Source organism: Perna viridis, chromosome 2 (genome assembly GCF_037379345.1).
Source record: "Perna viridis isolate PV_CMFRI_1.1 ecotype Kerala chromosome 2, ASM3737934v1, whole genome shotgun sequence".
NCBI lineage: Eukaryota > Metazoa > Mollusca > Bivalvia > Mytilida > Mytilidae > Perna > Perna viridis.
The window spans coordinates 22,714,922-22,738,561 of record NC_142446.1 but is presented as its reverse complement, the minus strand read 5'-3'; the positions used below and the strand labels follow the sequence as shown (position 1 = coordinate 22,738,561).

The 23,640-nt window shown below is 33.0% G+C and overlaps 1 protein-coding gene and 1 long non-coding RNA gene across 2 annotated transcripts; one reads left to right on the top strand and one right to left on the bottom strand.

Moving 5' to 3' along the window:
• Positions 1-655: 655 nt before the first annotated feature.
• Positions 656-21,034, bottom strand: LOC148624096 (centromere/kinetochore protein zw10 homolog). The gene is made up of 7 exons (XM_088566593.1): positions 20,893-21,034; positions 14,950-15,152; positions 5,593-6,731; positions 4,861-5,036; positions 3,458-3,658; positions 2,573-2,707; positions 656-1,043 (listed from the first exon to the last, which is right to left on the bottom strand). The coding sequence occupies exons 1-7, from the start codon at positions 20,927-20,929 to the stop codon at positions 673-675; spliced, it is 2,262 nt and encodes a 753-aa protein (XP_088422719.1). The 5' UTR covers positions 20,930-21,034; the 3' UTR covers positions 656-672.
• LOC148624097 (uncharacterized) lies at positions 17,876-18,683 on the top strand. The gene is made up of 2 exons (XR_015919606.1): positions 17,876-18,015; positions 18,500-18,683. It is a non-coding gene; the product is annotated as an uncharacterized LOC148624097 (long non-coding RNA).
• Positions 21,035-23,640: the final 2,606 nt, after the last annotated feature.

Here is a 23,640-nt window from a genome sequence, read left to right as displayed (position 1 = left end):
GAGACTAAAATACAAAATAAGAGGTGCACAATGGGATGATGTGATGAATAATGTGTGCAAGTTGTCTCAATGGAGACTAAAACAAAAAATAAGAGGTGCACAATGGGACGATGTGATGAAGAATGTGTGCAAGTATTCTCAAATTCCTTTCAGCAGTTTATGAGGAAATGGGATAGGAAGAGTTCATATTTTGCATCAGGAAATCCAATATGTTATTTAGATGGAAAAGAAAATTAAGTGTACAGTAACATCATGTGATTCATTTAATTTCATTCATTTGTATTATGAGAATTGCAAATTGATAGCATGATCGCTATGTCCTTCCTACTTTTCAAAGTTTAGGGTATAAAAAACAGGTTTTTAATTCATTAAGTGGTTGAAATTCATCACATCCCATAAAATTTGTTGGATCAAAATCCCTCTGTAGAGTAGAGGGAGAAAGGAAAAAAAACATGCACAAAACTTATATTTAGATAAATATCCAGTAAACAGGAAATGGATGCATTACTAAGACAAATAATATAGTGGTACAACCCAAACTGCTGGATATGCATTTTTTAAGGTCTAGCTAACCAAATGTTTTGTAACTTATGCACATACTGACAGGAATAAAACTTTTACATCACACCTCAATGCTGGGGCATAGAAATATGCATTTTCTTTCATATGTATCTATTTTATTTTGGTAAGAATATTAGCTCTTCTTTCTGTGTTTTGAAATAAAGCTCTGATCATCTGTTTGACTTCTGTTGCTGAAAACTCATTAGCCAAAGGTCCTTTACCATCAGCCCATCTGTCAGCTATCTCCAAAAGACTAGCATTAAGAATGGTAATCAGTTCACAAAATCTCAACCATTTTGGAACATTCCTCTGAAGCTCAACCTTGACATTGATTCCTTGTTCATCTGATTCAAATAATCCTCCAGCTTTGTCCTGAATCAAGGTCAGAAGACATTCTAGGTGTTTAGCATCATCTGAGGAGATATCTTCCAAGATAACAATACTTCCAACAATATCTGTGATGACACCATTCACAAGAGTTCCTACAAAGTATTAGAATTCACTTAAATCAAAATCAACAGTTTTGCATTTAAGTTCTAAAGGTCTTCTCACTTACAAGTCCTTTTATATTTCATTACGTTTATAAATCAAACCCCTTATAAGAATTAAAAGATGAGATCTTCAGTAGAAAAAATATTTCAGAAGAAGCTCCCAGGAGCCTGAATCACTCACCTGCCTCTAGTTGAGCTTAAGGGCAATAACTCTAACAAGGAGTTGTCCAACAATTTTGAATCAATGAAGACTTTGGTAGGACTTGTTATAAGGATCATTTCATCATCTGAAAGTTCTATTTATTATAATTTTCAAGATATTGGCTGAAAACTGAATGTTTTAGTGACAACTGATTCCGTCTCCTGTTCTGATACCTCATCATCAGCTTTCCGTTTTTCTGTTTTTTATATAACCATGAATCTTCAATCTTGAAATTGTAATATTGAGCAATGAAATTTTCCTCAAAAGTTTGTCAACAAAAGTTGATCTTTATCATTCCAGCCCTTGATTAATAACATTTGTAATATGTCAAATTGCATCTGATTAAGTGCAGATGTGATTCAGACTTAAGTGACTTATCAATAGATGGATTGACAAGGATGCGTATTCCCATTCTAAAAATAACATTATAAGTATTTATAGGTCAGAAAAGAGATCGAGAAACATGGTCCAAATAAGAACAACAAAATCTTTCAAAAAAAATGTTTTTATTTTTTTAGATTTGCAATGGCCGACAGACTTTTTTCATTGAAAAACGGCAAATCTGTGGTTCAATTTTTTTTAGTTGAGGGTGTCGGGCTTTAGGAATTTTCCACCCGTCTTGACTATAAAAATATGTGGTACAATCTTCAGATTCTACCAAGTTATATCAAAGAGTAATCAAGGGAACCAAGGTTATAGCAGTAATCAAAAGAATTTAATCCAGGGACAAAGACCAGACATGGAAAACAGACATACACAACAAAGAACATAAAGTAACTAAAATCATACATACAAAGTAACAAAAGTAAATGAACAACTCAGACTCCACTAAAAACTGGCAGCATGGACCAGGTGCACAAGTAGGGTAAGCGTCCTCTGCTTTTCTAGAAACACCCGCCGAGTTCCTCATAAAAAGTCAAGTCCGGGGTAGACAAACGAGGAAAGGAAAACTATGACCCGTTGAATAAATCAGTTTTCATGGTGCTGATGGATACACCATAACGATCCACGAGTTCATGATGACGACCATAAAACTTCTGTAGTGATGACTTCAATCTTTAATAGCTTCTTATAATACGTATCTAAACTTTCCTGTAAACATTTCCTTGGAATACTTTTCGAGTAACCATACCTAAGCATTCCAATAGAAATTCCCTTAGGGAATTTGTTAATTATTGATTATTTGAGATACTTTAACTACATTGTACTTAAGCTTTCCAGTAGACATTTCCTGAATATTTATACCTACAGCCTCTGGGAAAACTTTTTGCATTATCAAACCTTAAGCTTCCTGGGAATACTTGTTCAATAAACATACCTATAGCTTTTCTGTAGACATTTCCTGGGAGTACTTCCTGCCAGACTTTCTGTAGATGTTGGAACTGGAACAAGGTCTGTTTGATGGACTTCTCAGCATCAAAGTAGACCTGCTCATCAGACACATTCACAAACCCTACAAAAATCCAACTATTTTTGTAAAGACCAAAAATATTTAAAAAAAAAATTCAGCACAAAGTAAAGAAAAACCAAAATACGAACTGGATATTCCCACACGATTCTGTCAAGAACTTCTTAAGTTATGGATAATGCAGTCCATTTTTTGTTATGAAAAATTCAATAACTAAAAGTCAGTAATAGTAAAAATTATAAAAAAATAGGTTCAAATCTTCCCTTTTTCTTTCAAACATGACTGAATAAGTTACAGCACAGACAAGTTTGCATAATGTTAAAAGTCCCATTATTCATTATATTATGAAAATAAAGCACACGTTCCAGGAAACTAAATACTGTACTATATCTGAATTTGATAAGATTTTGTCAAAGGCTATTATATTTATGGTACAGGAAAGCTTCAGCGGCAGCCTAACCACCATATATCACCATAATAATAACAGAGTTTTTCAATGGAAATTCCCATTCAAAATCAAAAATATTTCAGCAATAATATTTCAAGTAATTCTTAACAAAGTTATTATTTCTATAACCAAATAGATATCACAGTGTAACAATCAAGTCTTGTGATTTTGTTTGTTGGGGTTTAACTTCCGAGCAGCAATATTTCAGCTATATTCAGACGAATCAGTCTTGTGAACCAAGATACGGTATTCTAAAGCATGTAGTATTAAACAGCCTGTATTTTACATACATTCAATACTCATATGTACCTAACCACATTTCCAGATTAAATTCCTCAATGCCCTACCTTTAGCATTCTCCAGATAAGTTGCCATGATTGTTCTTTGTGTTGCTAATTGCTGTAGGAAATGTTCAGCGCCCAGTTTTCTAACCTTTGGTATTAAGTCAACAAAGGTTGAACTAATGTTGCTAGGTAAACTCTTACTAAACTGGTGACCTAATGTCATCAGGTGATGGGCAATAAACATACAGTTGTTGTGGAAGATAGCTGGAAGTAAAACAGGAAAGATCGTAATTACTTCTGCTAACCAGACATTAATAAATGTTTCTGTAAAAACAACAATCACACATTTTTGTGTCTGTAAAAATAACTTCAAGTTTGACATGTAGTATCATTAACAAAGCCAACACAAATCAAACTACATGTACAATTTTAAAAGAATAATTAGTGAAGATTCAAGTAAATTTTATTTAATTTATAATGTAAATCAGAGGTTATGTTTAAATTGCACTGTTCAAGCAAGAATTTTGATCAAAACACAATTTTTTTTTAACAACCTGGGGTTTTTGCACGCAGGATCAACACCCACAATTATTAAAATTTCCGTAATTCTTTTTTTAAAATTTATTGTGTTGTGACAAGAGTCATTTATCATCATTAGAGAATGTACATTAACTTAAAGTTTTACAATTAAAGAAGATTTAATCAGGAAGCAGTTGGATGGACAAGGACACATTGGCCAAAAGGGTTTTCTATTAATGACCAATTTTATTATCCTAATGTCTATTATTAGCATCCAATAAAAAAATCAGAAATAATCAGTACTCATCCTAGAAATTGAACTTTGTCAACTGTTTTAAATGATTTAAATCCCTTCTTTTAATTTGAGACAGAATTGATTGTAAAATAAAGTCAATCATTGGAAATTTGTATACGAACACTTACTACTGATAAAATCATACCTGTTTTGACAAAATAATATTGCACACAGAATTTCTACACTCAAAAAATTACAGGCTTGTGTGTTTTTTTTCTTCACCCTAGCATAACCTTGGTATAAATTAAACATTCTTAGGAACATGGAAAATGTGTAAAAGCAGATGGTGTACATTATGTACATGTGTTCATGAAACAAGTGTATAGGATGGACTTACCAACCCTGCTTTAAAAAAGATGTCTCAGTAAGGTTACATAATTAATTCTGAAAATGAACAAATAGATAGCCTTTTGAAGATACATTAACTTTGTAGTCAATATCAAATGCCAACAAAACTCTATAATCCCTAACAGAATTATGGTTATAAGACAATGACTCCAAATCCTTGGTCAGTCCAATTAAATTCCTTTTAGACCTCCTTGATTCCAATACCCAAAATGGCATATTCTCCTAAGGAGACGAAAATAAATCAAGTTCCAATAGGTTCTCTTACATATTCAACCCCCTCCCCGCTAACTCCTTAGATTCCTACCACTTAGTTGTGGAAACTTCAATAGACTGTCTCTGTGAAATGTTGGGGTAACACTACAGAACAATTCAAACATATTCCTCACTGCAAAGAATAACTGAGTGGCACACTGCTCTGAACCATCTGAGGCTTCAGTCAGAGTCTCATAGGCAACATTCATTAACTCCTGCACACATGCACTGTCAATATACAAAAGGAACATCATTTCAGTCTTTACTACAACGTACACTGAAAAACAAATTTTTTTGTCAAAAGTAGTGTTCAGTGTTAGCATGCTATTCATTTACATGTATCATTTAAAGTACAACTAGTTTACAACCCAAGTGAAACGAGCACTGTTCCTATTAGATCTTAATTAAACAAGATAGAACAGTAAAAAAAATCTAAATTCTACAACCAAGCAAGTAAAATTGTAATTCCAGAAACACTGATTCAAGTTATAAATTTCAATGGTGTCAAGGGTACTGATACAATCAAATGAGAAAATTCTCATCTGATTGAACTGAATTCACTTTGTAGTGGGCATCAATGGCAGTTTTGAATATCAAAAACTATAAATAAATAAATACTATGAAGTAATTTCCGGTTCTTTATCAACATCTTGGCTAACAGATAAAGTAACCAGTATTATGATCATACTTTAAAAACTTTCCTTATTTCAATATAAGATTATACCCAAAAATGATTTCCTAATAGTTATTGTGGTTAAGATTTTTTAAATCATATTAAATATACCTGATATGGCATTCTGGCAATCTAAATGTGTTTGAACTCAGCTGAATTTCATTGACTAAATCCAATTTTCTCTTTTTTTTCCCTCCAGTATTATCTGTGCCAAGGGGCGGCAGCTCTCCAAGAGGCTTGTCACTTGAAACTTGGACAGTATTGTGTATTTCTGTCTCCATCAACTTTCTAGCTTTCTCCAGAATTGCCTGGCATTTCTTGTTGGCAAATAAAACATTTATGTTTTGAACAAAATCAGGAAGAACACTGTTAGAAGGAGATATAAAATGAATATCTACAAGCTGCTGGTGAACATTTTGTGTCATTGATATGACAGCTTTAAAGGACTCTAATTCTTGATTGTTTGTTGGAATAGCTGCCTTTAAGCACTCTTTGAGTAACTCCAACACTGGATCAGCTATTGCAGATCCCAATACCTCCATCAAGTCTGGACATTGTGATTTTTCTTTAGTTTTCACCTCAGAAAGTCTTTTGAAACAGCTCCCAATAAGTTCATAAATAACAGCACCTAATTTAGAAAAGACTTCACCAGGTTGTTGAAATGTAGCACTTTTATTGTCTAGGATATATCGTATCTCAACTGTATTTGTTTGGCTATGAATGGAAAATTGACAATCTGAATCACAGATGAGGGGCTTGAAAACATATTTGACAAGCTGATTTCCAAACTGTTGCATCTTGGCCTCAAAAATTCCAAATTTTTTCATTGCAAGCATGACTTTGTGCAGACATTCAATACTGCTACTGTCTTTTTCAATCTTTAATTTACAGACCATCTCACCTGTTTTTTCATTCACTTTCTTTACATTCCAAACAACAAGTTCTTTCCACTGATCTCCCAAATCAAACAGAAATTTTTCTTTTTGCACACAGCTTTCCTCATGTAGGGCTAAAAGTATTTTAATTTCATTGTCATCCTGTGTTATAGGTTTACTGAGTAAGGCTTGAATTTCCAATAAGGCATCTGCAGCTTTAGAGAAATCCTTAGTCTTGTTAGCTTCTGTTGCATACTCCAATGTGTTCTGAATGTGAACTACTTTCTCTAAGACAGCAAGAATTTCTGAGGCTTCTTTATATTGTGTATTTAAAGTCTGGAAAACTCCAGTAGACATGTTAAGCTGACTTTTAATCTAAAATAAAAATAATAAATTAATGAAAAATGAAACAAGAACAGTTATTGGTAATAAAACTTACTTTTACCAGTACATGTATAGACAATAAATAAACCTTGCCTGTTATGACAGATACTGTGAACAAACTCACAAAGAGAATATCCACAACTTCAAATTGAGTGACAGATTAATACGTTAAATGTTAATCCCTTCAGTTCGATTTCCTCCCTTTGAAACCCTCCAACAATAATTTCATTAATTCCTTCACATCTACATGCACCTTTGATGACAAGATTTTAATCAAAGAAACCCTGAGCAGTTTACTAAAACCCTGATGTAGAATTATCTTTGGAGTAAAACAATATAACTCCTTTATAGACATGTACATACGAAGCCCAACCTTTCAAAAAAAATTTCATTGAAATCCCTTGAGAGGTTTAGGAGGGTTGCCCTTACAAGAAATGTGAATTGACAAGGTGATGATTCCTAAATATCCCCTACAGTACTGTTTGAAGAGGTATAATTAGGTATAGGAAATTTTTTTTTACATGTGAGTATATTACAAAATAATACAAGATACTCCCATGTTGTAACAAAATTGACTCCTATACTGTCTGAAAACCTTTTACAGGAAAATTTACATGTACAACATGTATTGCATTCACAGCCTTACTCATAAATAGTTATTAAATGGTATTCATTGAAGAGTAAGTTAAATATAAATATGGCCAATGAAAAGTCAAAACTTTCACAATTCTTTACAATACAAAGAAGCTAGGAAGAAATAGTTTATCCTTACAAGTAGTTTTAAGGCACAAATAAAATGCTTCTCAGGGCAGTGCAATACAATTATGTCAACCCTGAACAGTTGGGGCAAGTATGGACACACATCAAGCTTGATACAGCACTGCATTTTCATTTGTGACTAAACAATTGATGTAGGATAAAATTTTGACCAGAACAAATGTTGCAACTTTAAGGCTCCTTAAAACTAAATCAAAGGTTTCAGTCAAAACCTCTAAAATCAATCCAAACCTTCCTTAGGGGTATAGCACCTTCTGATACAGTTACAAAGATGTCTATTCATTACTTCTCCGGTTATTATTTGGACATCAGAAAAATGCTTGTTTATGGTTACTCATTCCTTAATTGGTTCAAGTTACAACCCCTAAAATCAATCCACGCTTTGCTTTTGTGATAAGGAACGCTGTAGTACAATATGTAAGAGATAAATTTGCCAGTATTCAACTTACTGACTGGAATTCATAAACTAGAGGCTCAAGAGAGCCTGAATCGCTCACTTGGTTAACCATTTGCTTATTTGAAAAACTTGAGGAATGAGACAGGCTAAGTTAAAATCAACTAAAATTATTCATGGCATTTTCATGACCTGAACCAGAATTTTGCTAAAGGCAACAATTTTTGAATTTTTTTTTTCGAAAACATGTCTTATGACCCCTAAGTTCCATTTTTAGTATAGGTAGCCATATCTCTTCACGGATTAAAAATCACAACAGTCATTTTGAGCACAATACACTAAAGAACTATTATGCTTATTTTCATTCAATGATTTTAATTGGTTTTAGAGAAAAAGATTTTCAAAGTTGTACAAGTGAAAAAAAAACCCCAAAAACCCAAAAAAACTGTTTCAGGGGTCGTAACTCCTACATTAGTCAATGAATGGTTTTGAAAATTTCAGCATAGGTCCTTCTCATGATACTTAACAATTTTACCCTAGTCAGAAATTTGCTAAAGGCAACGGTTTTTGAGTTATTTGCAAAAAACTGCCATCTGACTTCTATGTTCTATTTTTAGTAATGGCGGCCATGTTTTTCATGAATCAACAATCCCAACATTCATTTTGTGTGGGACACCCTAAGGAACATATATGCCAACTTTCATTGAATTCTAAGCGATGGATTTTGAGAAGAAGTTGCACATGCGAAAAATGCAAAAAAAAAAAAAACTGTTCGAGGGGCCGTAACTTCTACATCAGTTGACCAATCGTTTTGAAAATTTTGGCATAGGTCCATCTCATGATGCTGAACAATATTATCAACGCCAGAAATTTGCTGAAGGCAACGGTTTTTGAGTTATTTGCAAAAAACTGCCATCTGACCCCTATGTTCTACTAAAGTATTTTTAGTAACGGCGGCCATGTTTTCTCATGAATCAACAATCCCAATGGTCATTTTGTGTGGGATACCCTAAGGAACATAAATGCCAACTTTCATTGAATTCTTTGCAATGGATTTTGAGAACAAGATTTTCAAAGTTGCACATGCTAAAAATGCCAAAAAAAAAAACAACGGTTTCAGGGGCCGTAACACCTACATCAGTCGACCAATTGTTGTGAAAATTTTGGCATAGGTCCATCTCATGATGCTGAACAATATTATCCGTGCCAGAAATTTGCTATAGGCAACAGTTTTTGAATTATTTGCAAAAAGCTGCAATCTTACCCCTATGTCCTATTTTTTAGTAACAGCGGCCACGTTTTTTCATGGATCAAAAATCCCAACAGACACTTTGTGCAGAACACCCTAAGGAACAATAATGCGAAGTTTAAAACCTGTCAGTCCAGTAGTTTCAGAGGAGAAGATTTTTTAAAATTTGTCAACGACGACGACGGATGCCAAGTGATGACATAAGCTCACTTGGCCTTTGGCTAGGTGAGCTAAAAAGTGGGTATCTAACCCCTTATCCTTAATAGGTTTAATTAAGTCCAAACCTCAAAAATCAATACCAATGTTCCTTATTGCTTTTGTGGTACAATGTCAAAGAGATCTATTTACTTATAGTTGTTATTGTCCTGACCTCATGTAAAGGCTTGTTTCTGGCCCCTAATTCTTAAACAATTCATTTCATTACCCATAAATTGAATTCCAGCCTTTTGCATAATGGCACCTTGTGGTATTATTTCATTTGTATTCATTTAAGGATTGTTTTCAACTGCTGGTTAAATTACAGGATATATACGACATTGGGTCCATTTATGTTGCTGAGTAAACTGACCTATTTTAAATGTGGTTTATATCCCAAAATCTAACCAACAACTGATAACAATTTTGAATTTAAAAACACCAGAAAACAAATATAGAATAATAATATATATTGCTTTTACAATATGAAATCAACATTTTTTTTACTTGGATCAATACTGTCAACTGTCAATTGAGAGCGCCATTTGTAATTTACATGCGTTTTCAGTGTATTAAGATACCCCATTGAAGTAGTGTGTAGTTAGGGGCATGCAGGGTGTCAAGCCATTTTGACCAGAACTATATAGGAAAATAGGACTCCTCCAATTGAAATTATAGGATATATATAGGTATTTTTGTAAATTTTAATCCTAAATGTATGGCCTCCTCCACTCCTTCAGCAATACCACACGTGTGGCCATATCTTTCATCATCTGGGCGGTTGATGTCCTGGTCATATCCCCTGCCTGAATACTTGTTTTCATTTTCTCATAGCCTTCCTTCAAGAGTTGGTAAGCAGATGCTGAAAAGTTTCTAATTGCTTTCTCTCTTCATCAAACTTTTTCTATTTTTCTGTAAGTGTAGCCTTTTTATCTAACAACTAATCATTTTCATTCTTCCTCCTTTCATCTTCAGCTCTTCTCTGTTCTATTTCTCTTCTTTGCCTCGCCTTACTCTTCCTCTCTTGTTATATTCTTTACTGATATTCCTTCTCAGCATTTCTGGCAAAAGTAATTACTTGTTTACTGATAAACGGTTTTCAGGTTGCATGTGCTCTGTGTCGTAGAACTTAACTGCACCTGCCATTAATTGAGTTTACACTGAGCTGATTCCTCTTTTTTGTTACTATGGTGTTCTTGATGGATAGTCCTCTTGCCATGTCGGCACTGCCATGAGGAAGAACCAATGCCATCTTCGTAACAGAGATCAAAGCTGGATACTTTGTTGAATTGTCAGATTTCTGTTTTCTGAGAATATTTCTTTCCAGAAATTGTCTTCATCAGGCACAAACAGCTCTCTGTCAATCAATTTAATATCAGATGGTGAGGACTTAAATACCTTTTGAGGATTTACATGTTAGCAGCCTAAACTGGCAAGGAACTTATTGTTGAATAGCAACTTTCTCTGGAGATAGGTAGCTGGAAAACTTGATATATGATTTCGCAAGTGGTGGTTTGTACTTTTTTGGTACAAATGCTCTCAGTTGATGGCAACATTGTTAACTTACTAAATATATGGTGAAAAATTACTCAAAAATGAAAAATTAAAATAAACTCAGACATAATCAAAAGATTGGGATACTGATGTAGTCAATGATAGAACTCAGGACATCATTTTGTTTTCTGCTAAGCAAAAGAAAAGACAAAATATAGTAGAAACAATAATTAGAAAAACAAGAGGCTCCAAGGAGCCTGAATTGCTCACCTACTTAAAGTTTGTCTTTCAAGGATAATAAATTTAACAATGAGATGTCCAACAATTTTGACTCAAGAAGACTTTGGTAGGACTTATCATAAGGATCATTTCAGCCATTTAAAGTTTCCTTCTATCTACTATAGGTTTCAAGATATTGGCTGAAAACTGTAAAAAAAAAAAAAAACATTTTTCATCTTTCAAGGGCAATAACTCTCAAGGAGTCGCCTGACAACTTTGATCCCTGAAGACTTTTGAAGGCCTTATAATAAGGATCATTTCAGCAATTGAAAGAGTTTGAGATATATGCAAAAAAGTACTGTCTGACCCCTATGTTCTATTTTTAGTAATGGTGGCCATTTTTTTCACGAATCAAAAATCCCTACGCCAGCACTCCACAGTATTGTAGAACTGCCTAATTTTGGTCTTGTAATCTGATGCTTTGTAACATTTATCACTTTAAAAAAATGTCAAGCATCTGTAAATCTATATATCTAGAAATAGCTCTAGCCAAGGCCTTCAGGATGCAGTAAAAATGTTCTGGAAAAAAATTACTCACAGCATATAGGGTTACCATAGAAACCATGCAAAAATATGCGAAAATTTGCAAAAAAGTTCATAAAATCAGGTTTAAAAATATCAAATTTCCCGCAAAATATCTGCAATTTTTATTTCATCCCCTGAAACTGTTCAAACTTTTTCCTTCGAAAACCCCTTCCTCATATGGGCATCGCCGGTTAGATTTTGAGCTATTTCACCTTGTAATCCACTTATTAAATTTAGCATGGTGAAAAATTGACTTACTTTCACTTTCACAATGAAGTCAAATTGTCATTGAAAAAAAGCCCCTTCAACATTGAAAATATATAAAACATTGCAAAATACTTCCAAAAGTCCCCTTTTTTCAGAAAATGTTTGATCAACAATAGATTCTTCATTTTTAATCACTATAGCAACCACCGGTTTCCATTTATGTCATTTTTCATCCCTAGCCAAAAGTGGGAAACTAAACTAAACTGTGGAGTGCTGGCTACAACAGTTCAATGCAGGATATCCCAAGAAACATTCATACCAAGTTTGGTTTCAATTGGTTAAGTAGTGTCAAAAGATTTTTGAAAGAAATAACATTAAAAATAGCAAAAATGTTGAGAAAAAGCAATAACTCCAACATGGCTTACTGGATTAAAATGAAAATTTAACCACTAATAGATCTCATCATGCTGAATACTTTTAGACAGTCAGAATATAGCTAAATCAAATGGTTTTGGAGATATATGTGAAAAACTACTGTCTGACCCCTATGTTCTATTTTTAGTAATGGCAGCCATGTTTTTTGACAGATCCCCACTTCAGTTCTACGTAGGATACCCCAAGGAACATTCATACCAAGTTCTGGTTCAATTGGTAATGTATTGTCAGAGAAGATTTTTGAAAGAAATAACATTAAAAATAGCTAAAACTGTTGAAAAAAGGCAATAACTCCAACATGGCTTGATGGATTAAAATGAAAATTTGACCTCAGATAGATCTCATCATGCTATAGACTTTAACCCACATCAGAATTAGCTAAACCTAATGGTTTTGGAGATATATGCGAAAAACTACTGTCTGACCCCTATGTTCTATTTTTAGTAATGGTGGCCATGTTTTTGGACGAATCAAAAATCACCACATCAGTTCTATGCAGGATACCCCAAGTAACATTTATACCAAGTTTGGTTCTTATCGGTCCAGTAGTTTCAGAGAAGAAGAGTTTAGTATAATTGTTAACGACGACAACGACGAACGCCAAGTGATGGCAATAGCTCACATGGCCTTTGACCAGGTGAGCTAAAAACAGCAGGTTCTCAATGTTCTAGGACATTGCTACATTTTTGAAATTTTATTTACCAGAGATATAAATATATATTATATATATTACCAATATAAGATATGATGTTGATTTAATATCCCATCTTCAAGGGTTTCATTAATTTTTTGCAATGCAGGTACCTTTGGTTTTGTAGAAGGTACTTTTCGTCATTTTGTTTTATAAAAATGTATGAAATTTTAAAATTCTGGAGGTACCTTTCAGTAGTTTGGAGGGATAAAAGTACCTGGTACCACCTCTTAATGAAAGGCCTGCATCTTTACATGTAATAGAAAAGGTAGAAAACTGACAGTCAGGAATGGTCCAGTCCCTCTCTCCTTACTACATTCAAATTATATCAAATGATCGTTGTTTGACAAAACAAATTTGCAAACCAAGATTTCTTTTTGGTGAAGGGATGGAATACTCCTAGAACACCAAGGCAATATTGTTATATCAGGTTAAGTTTACAATACTACAGACAATAAATATTAGCATTAACATAATCTATTGCCTTTATTTCAAGCTGCAATACTCTTCAATATCAACATGAAATACATTGGACAAAAAAAAAAATATTTGAAAATATAGGACATTCATTCAAGATGTAGAAAGTTTTGGTAAAATATAGTAAATACCTTATATTAATATATCGTCTGAATATAGCTGAAATATTGCTGCTCGGACGTTAAACCCCAACAAACAAACAAACCTTATATTATTGTGTGTATAGTGCACATGTATGTATTGTGTGTAATTGCAAAAGGTCTAAACATGTGAAAAAAAGTTTTTTAGACTTAGTTTGCAGTAAAATTTAGTAAAGACAAAAAAATTGATATTTTGCACTTAATCGTCAATTTATTTACCTTGATGCGGTATAGCCTACGAAAATGTGAAGGAAAGAAACTTCTATGCAGACTAAAACATCATGTAAAGATCAGTAGCTACATAAATTGGATAATTTTAATTTTGAAGCATGATAAATTTGACACATGATGTATGAAATGGCTTATGAAACATAATCGAAAGTCAGGAAAATCAGATATATCCGGTTTTGGTTGTAACTCAAACTTCACAATTTTTCATTTAAAAACTGTAAGAAACAATCAAAGTAAGTATCAGAATAATCATTTTTAGCTGTAAAAAGCATTTGATAAGGAGGGTTTGACAAAAAAAAGGAATTAGTTACTTATTGGTTTTTAGTTGTTTCATATTAATTTCTAACCATGCTTTATAAGCAGGAAATATTGTACAACCTTTGTTTGAAACATGTTATTAAGTCATTTGAACATGATTTGAAGAAAATATCACTAAAAATTTGATACTTAAAGATGTATTTGATGATTTGATAAAATTTCTTTCAGTAACATTTCACTTCCGGTTTGTTTACAATACGCAATGTCTTGTCATGTACCAAAATCTTTAATTTCTTGGCCAATTCTTATGTATTGATGCATAATATGCACACCCATGTGCTGCAAATAATTTCTATGTAAAAATGTGTAATAATACAAACCAAAATACGGTAAAGCAAAATTCAGAAAAAATAGGAAAAATGAAGAAATATAGGATCCCTTGACACCCTGGCGCACAGCTAAAATACCTAGCTATGTTATACGAAATGGACTATGCTGCTCAATAATGCTGTACACACTATTCAGAATTTCACAAAGATTAAAATATATTCAAATAACTTATACCTTGAGTTATCTGGAAGATGACGACAATACATTGTAGCTACATTATGATGTAGAATACACCTGCAAGTTTTTTACTGTTGTGTAAAATTAAACAACTGTCCACAGTAAAAATCTGATTAATGATGTTAATATTTGATCACAGTGTATTACGTACATGTTTTATTGTGGTCAAGGTTTACAACCTTCTGCTAAGATCTCTAGAGTGAATTCTAAACACTTATTACATGTACATTACAAAATGAAAACATACATGTATTCTTGCTTTATAAACAGACCCAAGTTAAATAAATTACCTCATTTTCTATTTTGTCAGCAACCTCAGTCATTTCATTGGTCAGAGAATCCACATTATCTGCAAGAGTCTGAGCTGCCTTTAAACGAGGAAGGAAATTGACATATTGTCGATGAATGGTATCATGGACCTGCATCTTCATATCTGTTAACTTCTTATTGAGTTCTTCCAATTTTCCTTGTATCTCCTGAGTTTCAAGTTTCCCTGAAAATTTAAATGAATATGAAAGGAGTCCTTGTCATTAATTCTTACAAAAAAATAACTGTTTTTGACCATTTAGCTGAGGTGTAAAAGGTTTGCAGAGCCTTTCAGTTTTTTAAAGTTCAGTAAATTATCTTACTTTTCAGGGAAAAAGTTTTAAAAATGGTGAGTACATCAAATTGAAAAAGACATGTAAGCTTGCCATTATAAAATGGCCTTTCTCTTTGAAATTCATACCTTTTCACAAAATTTCATTTTAGTCAGAATGGTGAAGACAGTTTTCAAATTTAAAAAATGTTGAAAATGTATGTCAACATTGAAAACAAATTTTAAATCTTATCTTGGTAATATAAGCAGTACATCATAAATAGTTTAGTCCTATGAAAAGGATGGGGTGATGCATAACTCTTAACAAAAACACGTCTGACAACTTAGACCCAATAAATGTTTTTCGATGGATCAAAACTCCCCACATCAGTTCAATGCAGGATATCCCTAGGAACACACACCAAGTTTGGTTTCAATTGATAAAGTAGTGTCTGAGGAGATTTTTGAAAGACAGTAAAAAACTTTGAAAAAGGACAATAACTCCCACATGGCTTAATGGATTAAAATGAAAATTTGACTGCAGATAGATCTCATGATGCTGAACACTTCTACCCGCGTCAGAATTTAGCTAAACCTAATCGTTTTGGTGATATATGCAAAAAACTACTGTCTGACCTCTATGTTCTATTTTTAGTAATGGCGGCCATGTTTTGCGACGGACCAAATCTCCCCACATCAGTTCAATGCAGGATATCTCAAGGACCATTCATACCAAGTTTGGTTCAAATTCTTCATGTAGTTTCAGAGGAGAAGAGTCTAGAAAAATTTGTAACGAGGACAGACGATGGCAATGGATGCCAAGTGATGGCAATTGCTCACATGGCCTCTGGCCAGGTGAGCTAAAAAAATCATTGTTCACCTTTCAAGGGTAATAACTCTAACAGGGACTCTTTTGACAACTTTGATCTCTGGTAGACTTTTTAAGGTCTTATAATAAGGATTATTTCGGCAATTGAAAGAATTTGGCTAAACCTAACAGTTTTGGAAAACTTCTGACTGACCCCTTTGTTTTATCTTTAGTAACAGCAGCCATGTTTTTTTCTATGGATTAAAAATCCCCATATCAGTTCTTTATGCATAACACCCTAAGGAACATTTATACCAAGTTTGATTCGTATTGGTCTGGTAGTGTCAGAGGAGAAGATTTTTGAAAGAAATAAGATAAAAAATAGGGATAAAACATTAAAAAAGGGTAATAACTCCAACATGGCTAAACTGATTACTCGAAAATTTGACCATAGATAGATCTCATCATGTGAACACTTTCCACTCCCCGCCCCCCAACCACCATCAAAATTTGGCTTAACCCAATTATTTTTTAGTTATTTGCAAAGAACTACTATTTTAGCCTGTGGTCTATTTATAGTAATGGCCACCATGTTTTTAGTGAGTCAAAAATCCCCAAACCGGTTATATTGAGGATATGTGTAAAAAGCACTTATCTGACATTATTTCATATTTGAAAATAAAAACTGGGTGTCACCCAACTGATTTTTGTTTGTTATATAATTTCTATAGAACATTTTCCTGCTAATTTTCTCCCCCTTGAAAGAGGGTGTATATAATAAATATTTGTAATTTTACCTTTTATACATGTAGGTTTATGCCAAAATGATTTTTTTGAATAATTCTTTTCAAACACTACACTCGTATTTGCTCATTGAAAATACATTCTTCTGTATGATATTGCAAGATGACAGAAAAGAATGCTCCATGTAATAGGATTGATGTACCTTAATAACATGCCTAGGACAAAAATTGTACACAATGTAATTTGTTTTATTTAACACGATTTGAGATTAAAATGACATGACAGAAAACTGAAAAGTAACAACATCCTTTTTTGTCAAACCTTCCTTGATAAATGCTTTTGCAGCATAATTATTCAAAAACTTTATTATTTTCAACAATTTTTATCCTTCAAAGAATGTTCTTAAATGAAAAATCTCCAATTTTCCAAATCTGAGTAAAAACCAAAACTGGAATTGTCAAATTTTCTGACTTTCAACTTTTATTAGCCATTTCATACATCAAGTGGTAATATTCATCACGATGTGAAATTAAAATTATCCAACTTATGCAGCTACTGGTCTTTTTATATGATGTTTTTGTGTGAATAAAAGCTTACTTCCAGCACATAATTGTAGGAATTACCTAATCCAGGTAAATAAACTGACCAATCAAGTGCAAAATATCGATATTTTGTCTTATAAAATTGTATGGCAATCTATGCCATAAAGAATTTTTTTTTACATGACCTTCACTAACCCACTGCATACAATACATATATGTGCATTATACACACAAAAATACAGGATACCTGTTATTGAAAGCTTATACATTAACAGATCTTTTAACAATTTTTTTTTGTCATTTCATGATATACTAAAGCTTGAAACAGGCACAGGGCAAAATCTAGGCGGCGAAATGGAGATTTAAGTCGCCAAGAATTTTTAAAACTAGTTAAAAGTCGCCAGCTTGTGTTCTTTAAAGAGAAGTGAAGTCGCTGTGAAATTTGACCAAAGAGAGATAACTCTAGCCCTTTCAGGTAATAAACAACCAAAATGGCAGCAATTTTCATAATGAAGAGAAAACTTGTATTGGAAGGAGTTCACTTAATTTTCATCAGTTCCAAGCAATTCAGGGAATATTTCACCTGTTCTAGCGACTTGTATAGTGGATAAAATTAGCAGAACTTATTTCAATGAAACATATTCAACTTGTTGAGTTCAAAATCAAAGGAAAACAATCACAAAAGGTAAGGTACATGTACATTTTGTGTTCCTTGATTAAATATGTAATTTGATGACAACAATTAATTTATTTACTCAGAGAGACACTTTCAGTGTGTTCAATGGTTTTAAAAGACAATTAGTAGGTTCAGCTAGGATAACAGTTATGTGTATGAGTGCATGTGGGTTTGAAGTGACACTTTGTTTTGATAAGGCAAAAATAAAGATAATTAAGCTAACTATTATTATTTAAAAAAATCCAGGAAATTTATTGGATAATAGACCACCATTATGGCATATCAAGATGCAGTCATTCCTTTATCAATTTAAATTATATATACATGTATCAATTGTTTGAAAATAATCCCACTAAACAATGTATATGTAAACATACATATACATGCATGTCTGTACAGGCTGATTTGTGTTTTGTATCAATTACAATACAAGTGTACTCATCATAATGTCAGAACGGAGATAATTTACAAAAAAAATCTTTTTCTTTTTCAGGAAGAGACCACATGAAAGTGCAGACCATTCTTAGACTTTAAGAACATGTTATAAGAAACAAGTTCTCAATGACAATCTGATCACTTACTATATTCAATTAAAGTTACTTATTATACATGTACTTATTCATTTGCAAGTACAGAAAATGGAATTACAGTATTAAACATATCTTATTTGTTTATTATTTATTAGAATACATGTCCTTGAGATACAACTTCATATCAATGAGATAAAATATTCTTGCAGTGAAATTTGATTTCTCCCCATTCCAGACTCACTTCTCCTATTCACTGAATCCTAGATTATCCCCTGACTGACTGGATATTAGTATGGGATTTTCCCGTAAGGATTTGTTACGCATGATTTAAGCTAAAAGCGACTTGTTCAGGAAGAAGCCGTTTGGCTAAACGAATGAGCAAGTCATTTAAGACAATTTAAACGACAGTAGGTCTCAATAAAGTCGTAAAAAATATTTTTATTCAAATTTTAACAGTATGTTATTTATGTGACGCCGAGTATAAGTAACAACTGGAAAATGAAATGCATTTCAACAACAGGTTTAGAAAATCTTCAATGTATGTGGTGGTTTTGAATGTTTAACTCTTACTTCCAGTTTTACTGTTTTACCATGAGGTGACAAGGTACAACACAAATAATACATCCCTCAAATAGTTTTACTACTTACGCTATAACATACAATAGTGGAACTGATATCCATGCTACCTATGTTTACGCACATCACATTCGCCAAATAATTAGAATAACTAGGTATAGCGTCAATTCAAAGAAAATTTGTTAAAACACTAAGGAAAAGTCAACTAGTGAAGACTTTTCCCCAAGAACTTTATTGATGAAAGTTCATTAATAAAGCGATTGTAAAATTACTCAAAACACATTGATCTTTATTAAAAAAAAAATAAAAAATAAACAATCGAAATAATTCAACTGCTTTTACAAGGTCTATAAACAAACAAAGCAGAAAATGGCAAAATCTGAAGTAAATGCGCAGTAAAAAAAGAATTGTAAGGGTAAAACAGCAGTAATCTGCTAAATTAACGGAAGAAAATCATTCCTGTAATTCTTTTAGTCATGCCTACAAACAATATTTTTGGAGCATGCACATAATCATTGAATATTTCTCAAGTTGACAAAACAATATCAAGGTTGAGTAAACAATAAAAAAAAAGACTTCCATCATGGTTTCATAGATTTATGGAACTAAGCACATGAAAGTACATTTACCAGAACTCAACTTTAATTTGGTGTTTTGAATAAAAAATCCTTTACCTGTAACACTACTGTATTTAGTGTGTAAGGTTTAACTACGCGGACCCCCTGTCCAGCTCTGTAAGTAAATCAGATCCTTGTTGTTGTCATACAAATGTACAGAATGGCAGCTGATTTCTTACAATTTATGGGTAATTTCTCAGGACTGGTCGAGTTCAATTGATTCCCTGGACTATTAAGATGATTACTGTTTTACGGATTTACATTGTATCTTGCACATGAATGACAGGTGCCTATCCAGTTCATTAGACTTAGCATAACTTTACCTTTAGACCCACAAAAAAAAAGTCTTCCGTGCGGGAGGCATCTATCTACCTGTTTAAAGAATTCCTTCCATAATTGAATTTATCAAATTTTTGGCAATTTTTTTTCGCCATTTTTGTTTCTGTCGACAACTGTGTGGGTTGTAAAAGTGCTTTATCATCAAAATGCTTGGAACAGGTGATTGACATCCAAGTCTCTCCTGAATTATTTTTGTTCTTATCGACAAATAGCATGATTTACAATTTCAAATGGCTAGTTACATCAAGAAATGATCAAACTTTTTGGCAGAACACAACTTCCTGTTCCTTGCAGCTGACCATTTAACCGACTTGACAGTAAAATTGCAGAGAAATTTTCGTGTAAAAGGTTTGAAATGACTGCACGGTGGTTGAAAACAATAAAATGACACGACAGTGTCAAATCATTGGCACTGAAATGGGGTTGTATTCAATTCAAAAGGTTTTTTTTCAGTGTTAGCTAGATCAGGCAAATACTTCAATAATGTGTAAATGATAGGATATCCCATGGATGTGGTGATGTAAATAATATGGCAGTGTGTGATGATGGAGTTGCAAACCTTTTAGTTTTACGTCCTATATATCACATTATCAGTCGACCCCCATACATCAAAAAACCTCATATGGATAGTATAAGTGCAGTATTTGCCGTTATAACACACGATTTCGTATTTTTTCTTCTTAAAAAAATTCCCGACCCAAGAACTTGGGGCAATTTTATGACGGACTGTGGGACTGGGAGATCTCCCAAAATTACGTTAGCAGGTATGGACTTAGACGTTACAGCTGGGCTTCAGAAAAATATGTAATGGTGTATTATTTTACCAGCAGAAGACAAAACTTCTGTAACAAACGAAGACATCGCTTTGCCTTGGAAGTTGACAGCTCATCCAAGTCACCTGGCGCGCAATATCTTCTGTCAAGGGAAATAACCGATAACCATTCCTAAACTATCGGAGTCGTATACGGTAAAAATTCCGAAAATATGCCATTTAAAATATAATATCTAATAACACGAAATAAACAATTAAAAAAATAGAAAAAAGTGAAAGTTTAGTAAGGTCGCAATAAAAAAGTTTATGAACATCATTTAATCAGAGGGGCTTGCTCCCACAATCAAATATGTAGCCTCACTAGTATACTAGTATACTAGTGAGGCTACATATTTGATAGTGGGAGCAAGCCCCCGCGATACTAGTTTGGCTACATATTTGATAGTGGGAACAAGCCCCTGTGATTGAATAAAAATAAATGGACATAATGAAAAAAACATATCTATAAAAGTTCATTTCCAGTAAACTCATCATCATGTATTGGTACTTACATATGTGCAAGCTGTACCTTGTACAATTCACAGGCATTTGTTTCAGTAGAAATATATGCACCATATATACATTGAAAATATTACCGGATATTTAACCAAATTACAGCATTTACTGACTTTTTCGGTAACTATATAGTCCGTAAAAACCGGGTGTTAAAATAAGCAAGCTACAGAAATTCTTTCTTATGACACGTTATTTAGGAAACATACACTATACAGAAAAATAGTAATTTAGATTTCCTGACGAAGACAGACAGAAGGATTCAGTGCCCGGGTTCATTAATTCTAGTTTGAAATTAACCAATTTCCTTACATCTTCATCCCAAAAGAATTACTAAATTTTTCGGAATCTAAAGTTATGTTGGAGTTAGATATAATCTAAAGGTTACAGACCACCAATTCAACCAATGAGCATTTGGAACGTCCGCAAAAATAGTCCTACGCAGAAATTACCCCTGTTCCTCATAGTGCTGTGAAAAAAGTTCTCATCTTATTTAAAAAAATTAAACAGTTTCTGAAAGGAAAAACATTTCTGTACATTTTATAGGTGCATTTTGCTTCTTGTGATGAGAAGCCTAATCTCCATAATGATTTTTAAATATACCCCTATCTTGTGAAAACACTGGGATTTCCCATGCTATTTATAGACCCTTCACTTCCGGTGACCAGTACTTCACTGCAAGTCTGCTAACCCCACATGCCATTCTGAGGATTGTGAGCTGACATATGTAGAATCATGCTGATATATATTACTCTGCAGGTTAAAGTTAAGGTAAAGTCCAGAGAAGCCATTAAATATTGTGAGATTAGCATAGAAGCCTATGGAAAGTGGAATTAGTGGTTTTTAGCCTAAAGGAAATTATATCATTTTTTTCAATAGGATTCATGCAGTTTGAAAGAAATTCGAAACATTTGATTTTGTTCGCATACGATTCTGTTATAAACTATGTGCACTTGGGTCAAGGCTAATTTTTTTTAATCGAAACTTTATCGTTTTTAGTAAATTTGCCCATTTTTCGCAATTTTGAACCCCCGAAATTCATAGTACAAATGTATATATATGTGAATTTCGGTGGTGGGTCCAAATTGCAAAAAAATGGTAAAATTTTCGTCAGAACTTGCCAATAATTATGAATTTTTGACTTAAATTCAAATTTAAAAAAAATCATGAACTCAAGTGCTTGTGCACTTAAAATGACTTACAAAAATGTGTACGAAAGCGACAGTGGTAGGGCTAGGTTAAATCAACCTTGTTTAGAACTTTTCAATAGCAAAGTCATAAATTCATAACAAGTTCAAAATATATCCAGAAAATGTTTTCATAATCGTTTTACATTATATTGGCATTCAACAGACCAGTCAATGAAGAGCTTAACGATAGACCTTCCCAATAAAAATGCCTAGAAAAATGTGTCATATTCACATTTGACTAAAAAATTGTACAATTAATTAACAAGAATAACTTTTCTTGTAGTGACTTGATTTATTTGAACCAACAGAATTTCAAGCAGGTGCATTCAAATAATTTGTAAATCACACTTTGCCATGGGACGCTTTCTACCAGTGAGGAGTGAAAGTGTTTGAGATGAATTTATCTTATATACAACTATAGACACCCAGTGCACTTCCACAGTGTTTTAAGTGTTTAACAAGTAACTAACTAACTTCTATGTATTTTTCTTTTATTGTCTTGGTATTTGATCTGGTCTACAATTTCATGGATCTTTGTTTGATCAACTTTCAAAAAGTTCGTAAAGGCTAATATATACCCGTGTCTGAACTTTTCAGGCAATATTGTTCTAATACTTTGAGTTAAGCTCGCCAGCTAAGCCGCTCTCTATCAAATACAGTACGTATGCTGCGACCCTTTTGGCACAGTGGATTAATTCCATATTCTCATCAAGCATGTTTCCGTTTTGATTATACGAGACGCCTGAAACTTGGCAGGACAACTGTGATTGAGGCTTAATTCTGATGGCAAATAATAGCCTGGAACCCCCTTTTCTGGACATTTTTTTCATAATCTCTGGGTCCGCTGCTGCAGTACGAAAAAAATACATGCTTGAACAAGATAAGTAATATATAAGATACATAACAATAATGCTACTAGTTACGAGTACGCATAGAAAAAATTTGTATTCGACAAAAAAAAAAGATGAAAAAAAACCAAAACAAAACAACAAGATCAATTTCAAGACATTATAAAAAGAGTTTTTGATTAAAAATGGACCATCCCCTTATGGAACAGA